This window comes from Pagrus major, chromosome 13 (genome assembly GCF_040436345.1).
Source record: "Pagrus major chromosome 13, Pma_NU_1.0".
NCBI lineage: Eukaryota > Metazoa > Chordata > Actinopteri > Spariformes > Sparidae > Pagrus > Pagrus major.
The window spans coordinates 16,552,786-16,570,505 of record NC_133227.1 but is presented as its reverse complement, the minus strand read 5'-3'; the positions used below and the strand labels follow the sequence as shown (position 1 = coordinate 16,570,505).

Here is a 17,720-nt window from a genome sequence, read left to right as displayed (position 1 = left end):
CAAAACACCACTGAGCAGCTTTCATAGGAATGAACGGGGCTCCACCTCCAGGCATTAGGCCTGATTGATGTGTAGAGTATTGAATCTCACTAGTAGGGATTAAACTCTTTGATTGTTTCAGGATAGATTATTTATTGATATCCCACTGTCTCCTTTCACACACAGCCTCATGTGACTGCCACCAGTCAACACTTCACTTTCATTTAAGTTGACTCCAGGATGGAAAATGCAATTATTATTACAAGAACTAGGGGTGTGACAAGATCTTGTGCCATGATATCGAAACCTTGGGTCCTGGCATTCATGTGAATGCCACTTGACACACCACCCACCGATGTAGACCACATAAAACAACCTCCTGGCTACGGCACTCCCCAATGACAGGACTCCCAGCAGGACAATGTGCCCTGACACACTATAAAACTGCTCAGGAAAGACCCAAGGAGCGTGACAATGACCTGAAAACGTTGATCAGATCCCCAAAGTCCCCAGATCCCAATCTGACAAGCATCTGCAGGATGTGCAGGAAAAAGTCAGATCCTCGAGGCTCCACCCCCCAACCCACAGGAACCAAAGGATCCACGGCCAATGTCCCAATGCCAGACACCACAGAACACCCCCAGACAAGAAGTCTTGTGTCGCTGCCTCGGTATGTCAGAGCTGTTTTGACAACTCAAGGGGAACCTGCACAATATAACGCAGGTAGTTTTAGCGTTGTGGCTGATCGGTCTGTGTCTCACACAAAAATGAAAGGCTACAGAGCTTCTTAACCATGAAAGGGAGGAGTAGCCAAAAATACCTTAAAAGCTAAAATGTCTGATGATGTGTGCAAACTCTTTAGCTTAAATATACTGTAAGTATAATACGTTACTGGCCCAGAGAGTTGAATTTTCACTGCAGAACTTTTTTTTCAAAGAAGGTTAAAAGGCTGGGCATTCTGGCTAGCTGCATCAGACAGCAAGAGGTACACAGTACAGTACACAGTACAATCCCTGCAGTACAGGACCCACAGGGAGTACTACATACATATACTATTTACATAAGGAATACTTCGGGTTGGAATTACCAGCAAGGCAAACAGAGATTTAGACATTTCTTGGTTACTTAGATCTCAAAACTTTGTTGACTGAACAGAATGGATGCAAATTAGCAGCTTTGCTATAATCCGGCATGTTTACATGGATATTTAATATCGATGTTCATCAATATGCACTGTCCCTATCCAAAAATAAAGCACAAAAAAAAAGAAAGAAAAAAAAAAGGAAAAATATATTGATGGTCAAATAACAACTGAGGAAACCGTGGAAAATGTACGAGCCTTACTCATAGACAAGGCTCCTGGCCCTCATTGCTTTAGGGCCAAAGTGTACTAGTACTTTGCTCATGAACCTGCTCCGCTGATGCTTGATATGTACCAGTGTTTCCCCTATATGCATCTGCTGATTTTTTTTTTTGTGGTTTTTTTTCAGGAGAGGAGAGGGGAGGGGAAGAGATGAGCGGAATGGAGAGGGCTGTGTTTTATTACAGGCTTGTTACGGACGCTTCATATAGCTACAGGTCAATCAACACACCTTCGATTAGAGGACGCCCTCTTATAGCAACTATCTTCAGCAACTAACGTTACATCATTTTGTGCTTTCACACACTTGTCAGTAAAGCTTAGAAACAGAGAGGACTCTGAAGGGCACCGTAACACGACAGCTGTCATTTAAAGATATTTGACAGATTCCCTCAGTGATATTAATGATTATTATACAACCCCCCATCATTTATACCGATCGCCACTACACAGATAACAAACGACTTCTGATAAATATAATGTGGTCAATTAGAGAGGATGCTGTTTCCACTGCATTCATTAGATGCTGAGAAGAAGTTCAACATGGTCAAATAGGAGTAGTCAGGCCTGCATGGATATTTTTCAAACAATAATCAACCTTGTGAACAACTAAAATTATCACTTTTAATAATGTCATATGACTTTACCTGACAAAGGACAGCTTCTCCACCATCCCGTCCGTGGGTTACTCTGACTATAACCATATCCCTCTGATGAAGGACATCCCCTTTCAGTTCCCCCCAGAGCTCCACTTCCCCTCCTCCCTGAGTATCCCTGATGTAGACCTTCCCACTTGCCAACAAGTTCAGTTCCAGCTCTGTGCTGTCCTCCCTGGTAAAGCTCATCCTGCTGACCTGCCCACGTCGCCTCTCCCTGACTTCCAAACAAAGGCCTGCAGGGCAAAGGGTGGAGGCTAACCCCAGTACTCTGCCACCCTGGCTTAGGTAGGTGAGAAAGCGGGTCTGAAGCTGGGGGCTCAGGATTTCCTCCTCTGCCAGAACTAGGAGCCTGGTATTGTCCAGCCAAGGATCGGTCAAGGTCTGCTGTGGTAAAAGGGGATAAATAATGTTGTCTTCCATGTTTATGCACTCTGATAAAAGCTGACGAACTGCCTGAAAACGCTCCTGGGAACCACCCGTGTACACCAGAACATTTGGTGGTTTGCTATTATACCCAAATGTGCCACTTTGATCAAAAAACACTTTGGCATCATGTTCAACTCCATCCAGAGTCTCATCCCCACTATCCAGCCCTACTGAGTTATCATCAGGAAGGTCTGGAATGTTTTCAGCTGAGGCATATCTGACAGAGAGGATGGTGCTGTTCTCCAGCTCCAAGCATTCATGGCAGCTGGAAAGATGGAGGTGGTGTCCATGACCCTCCATGTGGTGATGATTCCCCAAAGAATGGACCTCAGCGCCACAAACAGGTCCGAGATCCTGTGTGCCGCGGAGCGGCTCTGACCCTCGTCGCTCCTCTAATCTCCTCTTTGCTTCCGGTGTGAGGAGAAGGCTGCCTTTACGGCACTGTTGGTGCTGGTGGTCAGCAGACAGGTTACAAAGCAAAGGCTCAGCAACACCCTCCTCAGTCTTGGTGCCAGAGAGCCATACAGACGTCTCAGTCTTTGGTGTTTGTGGACACTGCTTCTTCAACAGCTCACTGAGAGTGGATTCTTGGAGAAGGACAGCTATGGGAATAACACAAAAATACAATGTGCCAAATGTCAGCAATCAGGTGTCTTACACTTTGTACAAAATACAAGTACATCAACAAGGCCTTAATAAACTACAGATAATAGTAAATAAGGCATGACAATTCAGTAATAAAAAATACATTTTTGTTTTTGCTCCTATTTTTATGGAGTTTTATGGAGTTAGAAGATCTAAGACTTTTTCTGCACACACAAAAGGCTTATTTTTAAGACAAACCAAGACTGTTTCGGTGAGTTTGAATGAAGTGTGTATTACGATGAGTTAACAAGGCAATTAAGCTCATCTTAGTTTGGTAAAAGAGAGAAACTTGAATTCAGACGCTGTTTGCTGGAATTTTTTTGTTTAAGAAAAGTGGGTGTAAAAACATCTCTTTTCTCGACATTTTGTGAGTTTACTTTGTTTACTTTATGTAGTGAACTGGTTGCTTTTACATCTCACAGATGAAACTACAGGGGGCTATCCGATTAATACCTCTTGTGCTACAAATTGGTATTAGGAGAAAGGACAGGCCATGAATATGAAAATACAATTAAATATAAAAAGGGTAAACCTACGGACTATCTTTGAAGGCAGAAGTCCATTCTCCAGGTGAAGCCGATCTTCAATAAAAGCCACCCCAAGCTGACTGAAGTTATCTACACTGGCCTGAGCCACTGCCCTGAATGGCTGGCCGGGGCTACAGGCCAGAGGAAGACAGTAGTCAGACCACTTCAGCACCTGCACACAACACACACAACTGGTTAGCTGACAAATGTTACTGATCCACACAGACACACACAGACACGCACGCGCGCACACACTCGCTCACTCTCTCACTCTCTCACTCTCTCTCTCTCTCACACACACACACACACACACACACACACACACACACACACACACACACACACAGAGAGAGAGAGAGAGATAACTTCACTTAACTCTGCTCAGTGTATATACCAATTAGGGCTGTCATGCCATTCAAAAAATTAATCTAATTAATTCCAAGCTGTGATGATAATTGCATGTGCCGATATTTGCTGTAAAATTTTAAAATATTTCCCTGCAAATGTATTTTAGTAGATGAGTGAATCAATGAATAAATGGACATTCTAACCTTTAAAACGAGGGGATATTTTAAGCCTGTAGTTCTCTGATGGTTACAAGATTCATTGCTGCATAAGTTGCACAAACCGGTGCTCCTGTCAACAGTTCAATCTGGGTGTGTTTTGAAGCCCCACTCCATGTGTTTTGGTATTTTTAGGATTTTTCCTGACAATGTGTTATCATTTTTGACAAATAACTTAATTTTGTGCTTGAACTTAAAAAACAAAAAAACAAACTCAGTTGTCGTCCAAGAGGGAATGGACTACAGTAGAATCTGAAACGTTTAAGTCGTCCACCAAGCTTGGCTTCTGGTGTTATAATAAAGGCTGATTTACAGTTCTCTACGCAGAGCCAACGCTGTAACCTACACAAGTGGCCTATGTCGCAGTGAGCATTTATACATGTGTGCTGGTGTGTCTGCGTTGCTGGCGATGTGAACGGACTGCCAGCTTTACTTTCCCCTTTAAACACAGCAACTCCTTTGACTCACAGTGGTGTCTCTGTGTTAGAGAGAGCGAACAGGCAGAGTGTCTGTAGGGAGGGGTTTCGCCTCTTTAACGTTACAAGAAAGACTGAGAGACAGCTTCAAGACACACTGCAGTAACATTGCTACAGTTAACTTGTTGAGACTGAGAGTATGACCGGCCATGGCATGTGCAAGAAATAACATTATAGCCTATCATTCTTTTGCTAATCAACAGGCTAAATAATGGACCAGCACATGCACTCGTTGACGTTTAAGTTTGCTCTAAGACAGTCGACATTAGCATAGTTTTTTTTAATCGGCTAACATTAATGTTACATGTAAAAACGCCTACTCATACTGGTGTTTTTGGAACTTTAGTGTAAAGGATTGTGATGTTTTTTAACTTTGGAAATACCTGCTGCTTTACCCTCCTAATACAATTCTGTCAGCTCACCAGCGCTTCTCCCCTTTCTCTGCCTTGTCTCTGTAACTGTCAGTGACACGTCTTCAGCGTTGACTGGCTATAACCAATCAGACCACAGAGGCCAAAGCAGCGCACTTTAAATCAATTAATTCTTATCGGCAATCGAATAAAAAAGAAGTTAAAGAAAAATGCGTATACAGATAATCAGCAAAATGGCGGATATCAGAGCCGAAAACCGGCCCCTAGTTAGCACCTACATTATGTCTGACGAATTGTTACAGACCTAGGATTTGTATTTTCAACAGTGGTACCTTGGTACACACGGAACCCTGGGGGGTCATGGTTTAGTTCAGTACAACAGGAAAAAAGTAGCAAAAAGTCCCAATTGATTAGGCTAGGTTTCTGTTTATTTTCACCTGACAGTACCGCAAGTTACAGTGTTTGACCTGAGATACTTGGTACTGCCTGTAGACAAGGTAAAGCAATAGGCCTGCACAATTTATCAAAATGTCAAAATCACGATATGGCCAAGCGCAATATCCAAATCGCAGTTGGATAGTTTGAAAGTTCAAAATAAAATGTTGTTATTAGGTTTGTGACAAAACAGCATTATAATGAAGTCATGCAATGCTGCAGGCCTACAAATCTTATTCTCCAGATGTAAGAAAACTCTAAAACTGCTAAAATCGTTAAAATATTTTTTTCCCTCATCAATCTACACTCAGTATACCATGATGACAAGCGGTAACAGAATTTCAGAAATTTTAGCAAATTTATTAAAAAGGAAAAACTGAAAAATCACAGACATAAGTAATTAGACCCTTTGCTATGACCCTTGAAATTTAGCACAGGTGTCTCCCATTTCTCTTAATCATCTTTGAGATGTTTCTCCACCCTGACTCCACCTGTGGTAAATTCAATTGGACAGGATTTTGAAAGGCACACACGTCTATATAAAGTTAGGTCCGGAAATATTTGGTGAGTGACATAGTTTTCATAATTTTGGCCCTGTACGCTACCACAATGTGAATTTTGCAATTCCTAAACCCTTCCTCCAATTTTGATGTAAATACCCTCAAATTAAAGCAGAAAGTCTGCACTTCAATTTCATCCCGATTATTTCATCTCAAATCCATTGTGGTAGCGTACAGGGTCAAAATGATGAAAATTGTGTCACTGTCCAAATATTTCCGGACCTAACTGTAAGGTCTCACAGCTGACAATGCATATCAGAGCAAAAACCAAGCCATGAGGTCTAAGGAACTGTCTGCAGAGCTCAAAGACAGGATTGTGTCGAGGCACAGAGCTGGGGAAGGCTACAAAAGAAGTTCTGCAGCATTGAAGGTTCCCAAGAGCACAGTGGCATCAATAATTCTTAAATGGAAGAAGTTTAGAACAACCAGGACTCTTCCTAGAGCTGGCCACCTGGCCAAACTGAACAATCGGGGGAGAAGGGCCTTGGGTAAGAGAGTTGACCAAGAACCAAATGGTCACTCTGGCTGAGCTCCAGAGATCCTGTGTGGAGATGGGAGAAACTTCCATTCTAAGCGTCATGTCTGGAGGAAACCAGGCACCACTCATCACCTGCCCAATACCATCCCAATGATGAAGCATGGTGGTGGCAGCATCATGCTTTGGGGTGTTTTTCAGAGGCAGGGACTAGGCCACTGGTCAGGGTTGAGGGAAAGCTGAACGGAGCAAAGTCCAGAGATATCCTTGAAAACCTGGTCCAGAGCGTTCAGGACCTCAGACTGGGCAGTTTTTAACTTTTTTAATAAATTTGCAAACATTTGTAAAATTCTGTTTCTGCTTTGTCATTGTCGTGTATTAAGTGTAGATTGATGAGGGGAAAAAAATATTTTAACGATTTTAGCATTAGGCTGCAACATAACAAAATGTGAAAAAAGTGAAGGGGTCTAAATACTTTCTGAATGCACTGTAGCACCATTAAGACAAAAGTGCTTAAAAATTAAAAGTAAGACATTAGAAATTGTTTTAAATAGCATTTAAAAGACAATAAAACAAAGCAAAAAGTAGGAAATAGTAGTAACAGATGTAAATAAATTGCATTTAAAAGGCAATTAAAACAAAAGCAAGCAAATAAATAGTTAGATAACTAAAGTGACCGAAGTAAACAGTTATGTTTTAAGCCCTGATTTAAATGAGCTGAGAGTTTTGACAGACCTCAGGTATTAAGGGAGCTTCCACAGGTGGAGTGCATAGAAACTAAAAGCTGTTTCATCTTGTTTGGTAGTGCATTGAGCAGTACACAGTGAACATGCACTCTCACACAGGTCACATGCAGGGCTGATGAAAACAAACAAACAAACAAACAAAACTAATTTGATAGTCCTGTCTGGAGACTGCTTAATAACAGCAGGGAAAAGCTGTCGGACTGTATTTTTTTCTTTGCTGTGCTCCAGTGATAGACTCATCTTGGCAGGGCTGTAACAAGTGTTTAGAAATCAGTGCAACCCAGAATTTTTCATTTTTGATGAAGCGGTAGCTGTTAATATCCAACTCTGTTGTGTTATTGTTTAATGAATAAAATCACACTCCTTTCTGTTATACATTTAGTCTCAGTTAGTAGTCTTATGATTGAGAGTTAAAGGTCTTATTTTCAGGTAAAGGTCTTTCTGAAAATGTATTTAGGCTAATTAGAAGATAATGCTTTGATGTTACATGATTGTCTACTAAGTGCAGGTGTGCTCACACCTTCAGAAGACAGTCTGTGGTTGAATCACCATATCAGTCGTGTCAATGTGAAAAGAAAGTAGTTTATCTTTGTATGTGTGCTTTTCTCTTCATTAGGCTACACCAATGAGTGTGACTAATTAAATGCCCATTAATTACGTTCAGTGTTGTCAAAAGGCCAAAATATATCTGGTAAAAGCCAGTTTTGCTAAAAGTAGAATGATTGACATGAGAATATTACTTGTCAAGCCATGTGTGGTGCCTACTTTCTTATTCGCTGTGTGAGGAGAATGGCAGCCCACTCTTTGTCCTGTAGCTTCAATGATGAATGAAATATTCTCTAGTTGTGGACCACACACCAGAGAGGACCCCAACAGCACAGTCCACTTGCTGAGGTCATCACATGCCTGGGGACAGCACAGATAGAACAGAAAGTAACTCCAAACACTGCAAGGCTGTTACACATTGATTAGCAGTTAGAGACAGGGCCTAAATCTCTGACATCAACCTTTATAGCTTTGTGTTTTGGGGCTTGGTATGCAAACCTGGTTCTTTCACAGTGCCAACAACACAGGACTAAATTTTTATTTCATTTTGTAAACCACAATTAACAAAGTGTACTTGAGCGTAGTATTGGCACCAATTTCAGGATCGAGTTGATTCCAATTCACCAGGTCCGGTCATTATTTCCGATTTCCTCTTGATCTGATTGAATATAAATTCGGTTAGGGATAATTCAGTTACTGAAGGCCCATGACAGATAAGGTTCTTCTTTTGTATGAGACTAAGTAATATGGGATTGGTTTTGGAGTGAAGTAGTGCCATCCACTGGTGTCAGATGGCGAGTGTTCCGGCTCTTGCAGGTTTTCAGAGTCTTGCAATACTTATTCAAAGGTCACTTAAAGTTTACGTTTATTTTTGCTACGTTAGGAAGTAGAAAGTTTGTTTGCTGTTCTCTTCTCTGCAAGTAATGCAGATTTACCAATGTGGAGCACAGCCTGTCATTTTTATAACAACAAGTTGAACTTTTGTCTGTTTTGTCGTGATTTGTATTTACCGTAAAAACAGTCATTTCTCTTTTAGTTTGCTGTTAGCATAATGGTGCTAACATTATCGTGTTAGCCCACTTGCATCAACATGTACACTACCTCTAGCTCGGCTTGTTAAGTTGAAAAATTTGACCAATGCATTTTTTTGTAATGTCATAGTTTTGCAGCTTGGGGAAAAAGACCAGAAAAAAAGAGCACATGGGAGAAGTTCTCCTTTGTAACACGTAGTTAATGTTGTGAAGGGTCTAATCTAACCCACACCGTGTATCATTCACCTAACCAAGTATTTTCATTGCCTAAGCCTAACCAAACATTGACAACTGAAAACTGAAATAATAGGTTAACTTAACATAAAAATGATTAGTGAACAGAATAACAATTTGTTCAAACAGGATACACATCCCTGTCTCCTGGGTTTGAATCCTGTACTTTAAACCCATTCCACCGTGATGGCTTGCTCTAAAGTTGTGGAATATCAATATATAGATACATATCAATTCAGAATATTTGAGATGGTTTCAAAACTTATTTTCTACAGTATTGATACAATGGGCTGCACTTTTATGGAGACAGACATGTCTCAAAAGTATTTGTAAATGCACGAACCATGACCCACAAATATTCCACGATTTACAAATGAGTTTTGCTATCCACAAACACAAAATTCCTTACTCGTTACTTGTAAGTTGGCATTTACATTAATCTGCATTTGTGGATCGAGCGATACTTGCATTCATTCATTTGTTCTGCCGATGACGTCATTTTGGAGACATTGGTTTCACTCTTCTGCGATCCACACACAAATAGCTCCTGATCTACAATGTGCCACCCAGCCCACACCTCAACCACTAGGTGGCAATGTTGTTCTGTGGCTCTGCCTCGATGGCTTGAGTGCATCCACCGATTTTAGTGAGCCTGACCGACATCAGGATGAAAATATGGCTGAACAAGGAGAATGGCCCGGTGTGCCTGCATTAGTAAGTAAAAATAACTTTAAAAAATGACTTCCTTGCCTGACAGTGAGACAGAAATTACACCAGCTCCTCAACAAAATGAGTTACTTTAGAAGGTAAGTGATTGCATGTGCTGATAAACTAACCAAAGCAACGTTAAATACTAACGTAACGTTAAGCTCAGAACACAGGAGTTAATATGTTAATATAGTTGTGTTATTGAGTGAGTGGTTCAGATCCGACCAAACCCTTTAGCACACAAAAGACACTTGTTAACAAAAAGGTGGGTTATGAACTTAAACTGGCAGATACATTGTAACAGTAGAGTTAAATCCCAGTTTCCAGCCCGTGACCTGATGCGAAAAATATAATGTAATCCGGACCGCAAAATTATGTTTATTTAATTATTGTTTTTTTTGTTGATTCACACTTATTCAAACTACACCTTCATATGCAATTGAAATAAAAACTATTCTATAACAAATTAATAAATAAATAAAAAACAAGTTGGCTAGTAGTAGACTAGTCATAGGAAATGCGATGTCTTTAGTTCGCACCACTGATGTTCATCAAAATGCATCTACAGAACAAAACAGCAGCCATTTCAGCATTTGTAGACAGTAACTGGGTTTCCATCCAAATGTATCGAATTTAAGAGCGGATTTTGTGAAAATGCGCAAAAAGCAAATGCGAATTTATGCTCGTTTCCATTCGTTATTGTTTTGCGATTATTGGGAGAGGAGGAGTGCGCCGTGAGATTACATCATAAGAGAGCGTGAATGTATCCATGACAACAGTTGACACTCAGCTGACACTCAACATCATGGACAATTTACTGGTGAACCTGTCGGCTCTTGGGAGAACATTAGCTACAATTTTGTCAGCGTTCAAAGCCTACAAACCCCTCCTGAAGAGGAGAAGGAAAAGAAGATTTTTTATGTTACGAGTGCTGTCCGAGTTTGCTGGAGGGAGACCGCATTGTTCTCCATTTGTTTGGGAACGTCGCCGGGTGAAGGACTTTCACATCCGGGTTAGTCATGATATATTCGCAAAACCTGTTTCCATAACAAAAAGTCACATTTTCCTTTTATCGATACGCTGACAAATCCACCCCCTCCAAGCATAAAAACTTTTTTGCGAATTTACTGCCTTTATTCAAATTTCTGGCGTTTCCATCCAGGTATTTATTCGCAATTTTTGAAAATGCGAATAAGAAAGGGTGGATGGAAACGCAACTAGTGGCACAAACTCCAACTTCTCATTCAGGTAATCCTTTTCACTCATTAACATTAACAGGTTACTTGAGTTTAAATCCGACATACATTCCCTCTGTACTGCTGCGTTACCTTCGAATTTCTCCCAAGGAGGCTCAATAAAGGAACATCTTATCTTATCATTTTGCCAAACAAGCTATTTTGCTTTTCAACACACACATACATATATATACACACACATATATACATTTATGGTCAAACGTTGACATACGCTTGTAAAGAGCATGTATATCAGTCTTCACTTCCAATGGTTCCTACAGTTCTCATGTTTCTGTGATGGAGTGAGTGGAACACAAACTACTTTGTCACAAAAACATTCATGAAGTTTGGTTCAATAATGAACTTATTATAGGTCTTCTGAAAATGTGCTTACAGTACAGTGATTCTAATATTTGGTTTAATGTCTGTCGGCCATTTTCACCTCAGTTAGGTGTTTATGATAGCCATCTACAAGCTTCTGGTCATCCTCTGGCTAAATTTTTAACCACTCCTCTTGACAGAATCTGTAAAGTTCACTTAAATGTGTTCTCTTCCTGGCAAAGACTTGTTTCTTCAGCACAGTCCACATGTTCTCCATGGAGTTCAAGTCAGGACTTTAGGAAGGCCGTTCTAAAACCTCAGTTCTAGTCTGATTGATCCATTCCTTTACCACTTCTGATGTGTGTTTGGGATCATTGTCCTGGTGGAACACCCACCTGCACCCAAGACCCAATCTTCTGACTGATGATTTTAGGTTTTCCTGAAGAATTTTGAGATAATTACAGCTGCACCTAAGGATGATTTTTTTATCGATTAATCTATGAATAACTTTTTGGATTAATCTATTATTTTTTTATTAATCGATCAATATGACAACAAATTTACCCAAATAACATTTTAAAACTTGTCATTTATATTTCAATATTTTATTCAATCATCAACAAACATATGACGAAGTGCACTGCAGGGCATTTTTCACCAACAAAAAACAGCCCAGTCTTAACTGGCAATCTGTGTAATCCTAATAAACAATACCACAAAAATTAAGGAAATTTGTGTTCGGTAGATTATTTCTTTGTTGTTACAACGCTTCTTGGCAATAAATCTTATACCGTTGAAATCCCTTTTTAAATGGTGCCACATTTGTAAGGAACATGCATTTGTGGGATGAGCAGCAGAGCTGAGTATGTGGGTTGCGCCCATGAAAAATTTGCCAAATCTTCTCTGCCAAACAGCTTATTCTGCTATTGACTCTTGTTTGGTGTTGTTTGGTGGATTGGATGATTGAAGTCTGAAGAAACAAGACATATTGGCAATTTAACAATTTATTAATTTAATAAACAGGAGCCTCAGTAGCATGTGGAAGAACCATAAACAGTCACAACAGCCTGGCTCCTCCTCCTCATGCTGGTCATCAGCCTGGTCACACACTGCTGTGGGATGGCATCCCATTCTTCAACCAGCATTTGTCGCAAGTCAGCCAACATGGTTGTGTTGGTCACTCTGGCCCGAACAGCACGCCTAAGCTGATCCCAAAAGTGTTCAATGGGGTTGAGGTCAGGACTGCTGGCAGGCCATTCCATCCTCTCTACTCACACATTCTGATGGTAGTCTCTGAGAAACCCCGCTCTATGTGACCAGGCTGGTGAGCAGCAAGAGGAGGAGGTGCCAGGCTGTTGTGGCTGTTTATAGTTCTTCCACATGCTACTAAGGCTCCTGTTTGTTAAATTAATAAATTGTTAAATTGCCAATATGTCTCGTTTCTTCAGACTTCAATCATCCAATCCACCAAACAACACCAAAAAAGAGTCAATAGCAGAATAAGCTGTTTGGCAGAGAAGATTTGGCAAATTTTTCATGGGCACAACCCACATACTCAGCTCTGCTGCTCATCCCACAAATGCATGTTCCTTACAAATGTGGCACCATTTAAAAAGGGAAATAAACAGGCTTTCCAACAGTATAAGATTTATTGCCAAGAAGCATTGTTACAACAAAGAAAAAATCTACCGAACACAAATTTCCTTACTTTTTGTGCTATATTTACATATTACGTTTGGGGGAGGACAAAAAGTAACTACTAGTAGTAGTAACTAGTAACCAGCATGTTTAACCTAGTGTGTCAGAGGCATGACCAGAGATCAGTAGAAGGGCATGCTATTTAGCATGGATAAATACTACACAGGGAATGCAACAGACATTTCTCTGTGTAGCGTTAAGTTACACTTTCACTTCAGTTCAGTCTTGTGCCCCAGTTTAAAACACAATAATGATCTGCCTCATCTTGGTTGTTTACTGTTATTCTCGATTAGGGCTTTGACATTTGCCAAAAAAATCATATTCGAACTTCGTTTGTTTATTAATATTAATATTCGAATATATTCGAATATTTATTGATAATATTTTGATCATTAAATGCCTCCAGTAATATCTATATTGGTATAAAAAAGTCGTTTTTCTGTTGTTCTATGTTCTGTCCACCAGAGGGCAGTATATCAATCAATAGACCGAAAAACAGTCAAACAGTTTTTTTTATTGAGTCAGACCTTTACACATAAGCTTAGACAGGTTGTATCCACTGTTCTTATCAAAAATAAATAAAAAAATAAGCCAGTCAGGCTAAGTACTGAAAACACAAATAAATAAAAAATAAGCCAGTACGGCTATGTATTGAAAACATAAAATAAATAAAAGGTATTGTCCATTCGTATGTCTATTCAAAACCAGCACACGCCCACCAACCACATAGGCCCATCACATTACCAACCACTCACTGACTAATTGTTTAGCGATCTGAAACCAAAGAAGCGCCACACATTACTCCTTAAATTGTCCGGTGTGTATAGTTCTCCCTCCGCACTCGCAGCCATTTGCTCCGCCATTGTTTTTCTGTGAAAAAGTGTGAACAGGCGTCAGGCGCTAACGACGTGATAACGTCATCAGTACAGAAGCCCCAGGTGATCAATGCTCCTGAGCTCGCGTTTCATAAAACAGGCTGAAAAAAGCCTCGAATCTGGATTGAAATTATGTTTTCAGGCAAACACATTTACCAAAAATAATGCTTATTACAGGTTCGAATATTTAGAGCTGCCCTAATATTCGTTCGAATATGGTTATTTTTTTAATATTCGAATTATATTCGAATATCGAAGTTCGTTGTCAAAGCCCTATTCTCGATGAGGACAAACAATCACTAGTAGGACCAGCACGCCAGTAGCATAACAACATAGCAGCTTCGTCTTTCAGCAAACTGATCAGCGAGGGATCCCAACGCGTCACACACATGAACCATGAAGTGACACCCACACCGCCGGATCCAATGTGAATCCAGCTGCCTGGGGATGCTTCCTGTTCGAATGCTTGGTGGTAGTACTGCTTACATCCGACGCATGTTACATAAATTGACGTATTTACGTAATCGATTAAGTCGACGCATCGCACCAGCCCTAGAGATAATCCTCCTTCTTCATTATTCCATTTACTTTCATTAGAGCAGCAGATCCACTTGCAGCAAAGCAGCTCCCCAGCATAATACTACCAGCACCATGCCTGACAGTAGGTTTGGTGTTCTTGGGGTTAAAGGCCTCACCTTCTCTCTTCCAAACATATTGCTGCTCATTGTGGCCAAACAACTCTGTTTTTTAATTCATTATTGAACCAAACTTCATGAAAGTAGTACGTGCTCCACTCATTCCATCACATGAGCTGTAGAAATCATTGGAAGTAAAGACTGCCATGCTACACATGTTCTTTAGAGTGGATGTAAACTATTGACTGCGACTGTACATACATATGTGATATATACAGTATAACAACAAGTTATTTAACCCTAACAGATGCAGTGAGTAGCTTCTCATTTCTTAAACAATCATATCAGAAGACATATCCTGTGGTTGTGGAAAAGATGTTACTCTGTTCCAAAAGGGTCCAATTATTGGCCTGCATCGAGCAAAGAAAACAACTAAGGAGATTACTAAAACTACTAAAATTGGGTAAAGAACTGTCCAACGCATTATTAAAACTAGAGGTTGGATAGGATAGGTTGGATAGAGGTGAACCATCATCTTCGAGGAAGAAATATGGTCAGAAAAAATCTTAAATGATCGTGATCAAAGATCACTTAAATGTTTGGTGAAATCAAATAGTAAAAAACAATCAACAGCAGAACTCATGGCTGTTTAATAGGTAAAGTAAGAGCATTTCCACACACACAATGTGAAGAGAACTCAAGGGATTGGGACTAAACAGCTGAATAGCCTTAAGAAAACCTGTTATCAGTGAGGCTGATCTGAAAAAAAAAGGCTTCCATTTGCTAGGGAGCATAAAGATTGTACTCTGGAGCAATGGAAAAAGGTCATGTGGTCTGATGAGTCCAGATTTACAATGTTCCAGAGTGATGGGTGCATCAGGGTAAGAAGAGAGGCTGATGAAGTGATGCACCCAGCATGCCTTGTGCCTACTGTACAAGCCTGTGGGGGCAGTGTTATGATCTGGGGTTGATTCAGTTGGTCAGGTCCAGGTTCAGCAACATTATGTGCCCAAAAAATGAGGTCAGCTGACTACTTGAATATACTGAATGACCAGGTTTTTCCATCAATTGATTTTTTTCTTCCCTGATGACGCAGGGATAGTTCAAGATGACAAAGCCACGATTCATCGGGCTCAAACTGTGAAAGAAAGTGGTTCAGGGAGCATGAGACATCGTTTTCACACATGGATTGGCCACCACAGCGTCCAGACCTGAACCCCTCTGACAATCTTTGGGATGTGCTGGAGAAGATTTTAAACAGTGGCCTGACTCTCCCATCATCACTACAAGATCTTGGCGAAAAATGTATGTAACTCTGGATGGAAATTAATGTTGTGACGTTGCATAAGCTTATCAAAATGATGCCCGGCGGTGTGCTGCAATCAAAGCTTAATGCAGTCCAACAAAATGTTAGTGTGTGACTTTTTTTTTTGGCCGGGCAGTGTATGAGTGGGGGGGAAATAAACAACACTGCTCAAACTCAAAGTCACAGCTAGAGCACAGAAGTCATTCAGTCAAGCCAGGCAGCCACACAAGCTACAATGACAATTTGGGGGAAGCTACTGTGAAAGTACAGGTTTAGTGAGATAGAGATAGTTCAAACTACTGTGTAAAAAAGAAGGATCAAATTAACAATGTACATGTAGTACGGAAATTATTAAAGGGATCAAAGGGGGTTCGTAACAGTAGAAAGGCAATGGTAAAATAAATAAATAAATCGTCCCTTTCCTTGTAGCCTAAAATTGTTTGTAGTTTCAGTAGTTAAAGGTGCAGTTTGTGATTCTGGGGAAAGATAGTTGATTGTGTCGTTGAAGTGTCATCCCAAGGTCGTTGGTATTTGACGACATGGGGATGAGATTCAACAATCAACTATTTTTCTCTAGAATCATTCGGCCCAGTTCTAACTACACAAAAAATGGCCAAAGTGGTAATTTAATCACTATGCGAATGTAAATGGAGTTGAACCACCAGCAAACTCCAACACTGCATTCAGGTGGTTCTGTTCTGGTCATTCGGTACTAGTATTTTATTAGCTCTGTATTCTTTATGAGCAGGGGCTATGAAATAATCTTCATCCAGTTATTTAATGATATTTTGTGCTGCATTTGTCATTTTTTGTCAAGTCATAAGTGAAACAGTCCCACTTCTATATGGCTCGTGTTGTTGACATGTAACAATGTCAGTTACGATAATGTATGTATTGAGTGTGTTCTCATGTGTGTATATGGCTCAGTTAGTAGTGGTCAGGTCTACATTTGGCCGTGTGTGTGTGTGTTATCCTTACATGTTAGACTAAGCTGCTGCTCCTGCCTCATGTGTGACCTGCACACTTTCTCAAACACTGTTGGTGAATGGAGTCAGAATGTATGTGTGTGTGTGTGTGTGTGTGTGTGTGTGTGTGTGTGTCACTCCAGCTACCCAGAGCTGTCCACCCTGTCTCTGAGCTGTTTTCATATGAACCCAGACCAGAAACCAGAGACCCGGCTCTGAGACTTGTTCTTGGTACCTGGCTCTGGAGAGCAGGCTACATCTGCAGCTAAACGACACATGTAAACAGGGCTGTGACAGGCTAGGTATCCACTCACCACTGACTGTATGAATATGATATCACTATGTTAACATGCTAAACGTTAGCTCCAGTATCCAACCTGAGGCTCTGTCACATAGACGGCCTTGTCTCCCAGCTGGAGGAAGACGGTGTCCTCGGGCGGGACGGGGCAGCGCTGCCTGCGAGCGGCTGCGGGTCCTGTTGGCGGTGATGTGGCTGCTGCTGAGGCCGAGCTGGAGCAAACCCTGAAGCTGAAGCCGAAGCTGCTGCTGTTCAGTCTGGACAGACTGTTGCGGATCAGCACCGAGTAGCACTTGTGAAAGCGCACCCACAAGTAGACGTAGCACAGCGTTATTAACATCTTAACCAGCAGACGAGAAGGTGGGCATCGCGGCTGTTCCTGCCATGTAGACCGACAGTGTCACAGCGGACACAACGCTCCTGTCACACTTAGCTGTAAGCTGCTAACTGCTAAGGCTTTTCATCTTTCTTTTTAATTGCGGGTAGTAACAAAGGCTAATGCGCATTACCGCCGCCTATGCCGCGGAGGGCAGGCGCGTATAGTGGAGCGATCGTCTTCTTCTTCTTCCTTTATGTTTCCGGCACACTAGACGCAGCCAAGGTGTGTTGCTGCCCTCCACAGGTCATTAACAGAAGTTATTTTCAG

At 41.0% G+C, this 17,720-nt stretch overlaps 1 protein-coding gene across 1 annotated transcript in view; it reads right to left on the bottom strand.

Annotated features, from left to right (window-relative positions):
- hlcs (holocarboxylase synthetase (biotin-(proprionyl-CoA-carboxylase (ATP-hydrolysing)) ligase)) overlaps positions 1 to 17,511 on the bottom strand; it is a 56,138-nt gene extending 38,627 nt beyond the window's left edge. The window contains exons 1-4 of the mRNA XM_073479780.1: positions 17,154 to 17,511; positions 7,988 to 8,128; positions 3,606 to 3,768; positions 1,987 to 3,026 (exon numbers count right to left, since the gene is read on the bottom strand). Of these exons, the coding sequence (XP_073335881.1) occupies positions 1,987 to 3,026; positions 3,606 to 3,768; positions 7,988 to 8,128; positions 17,154 to 17,414 (1,605 nt within the window). The 5' untranslated portion in view covers positions 17,415 to 17,511. The remainder of the gene's footprint in view (positions 1 to 1,986; positions 3,027 to 3,605; positions 3,769 to 7,987; positions 8,129 to 17,153) is intronic.
- Between the last annotated feature and the right edge of the window lie 209 nt (positions 17,512 to 17,720).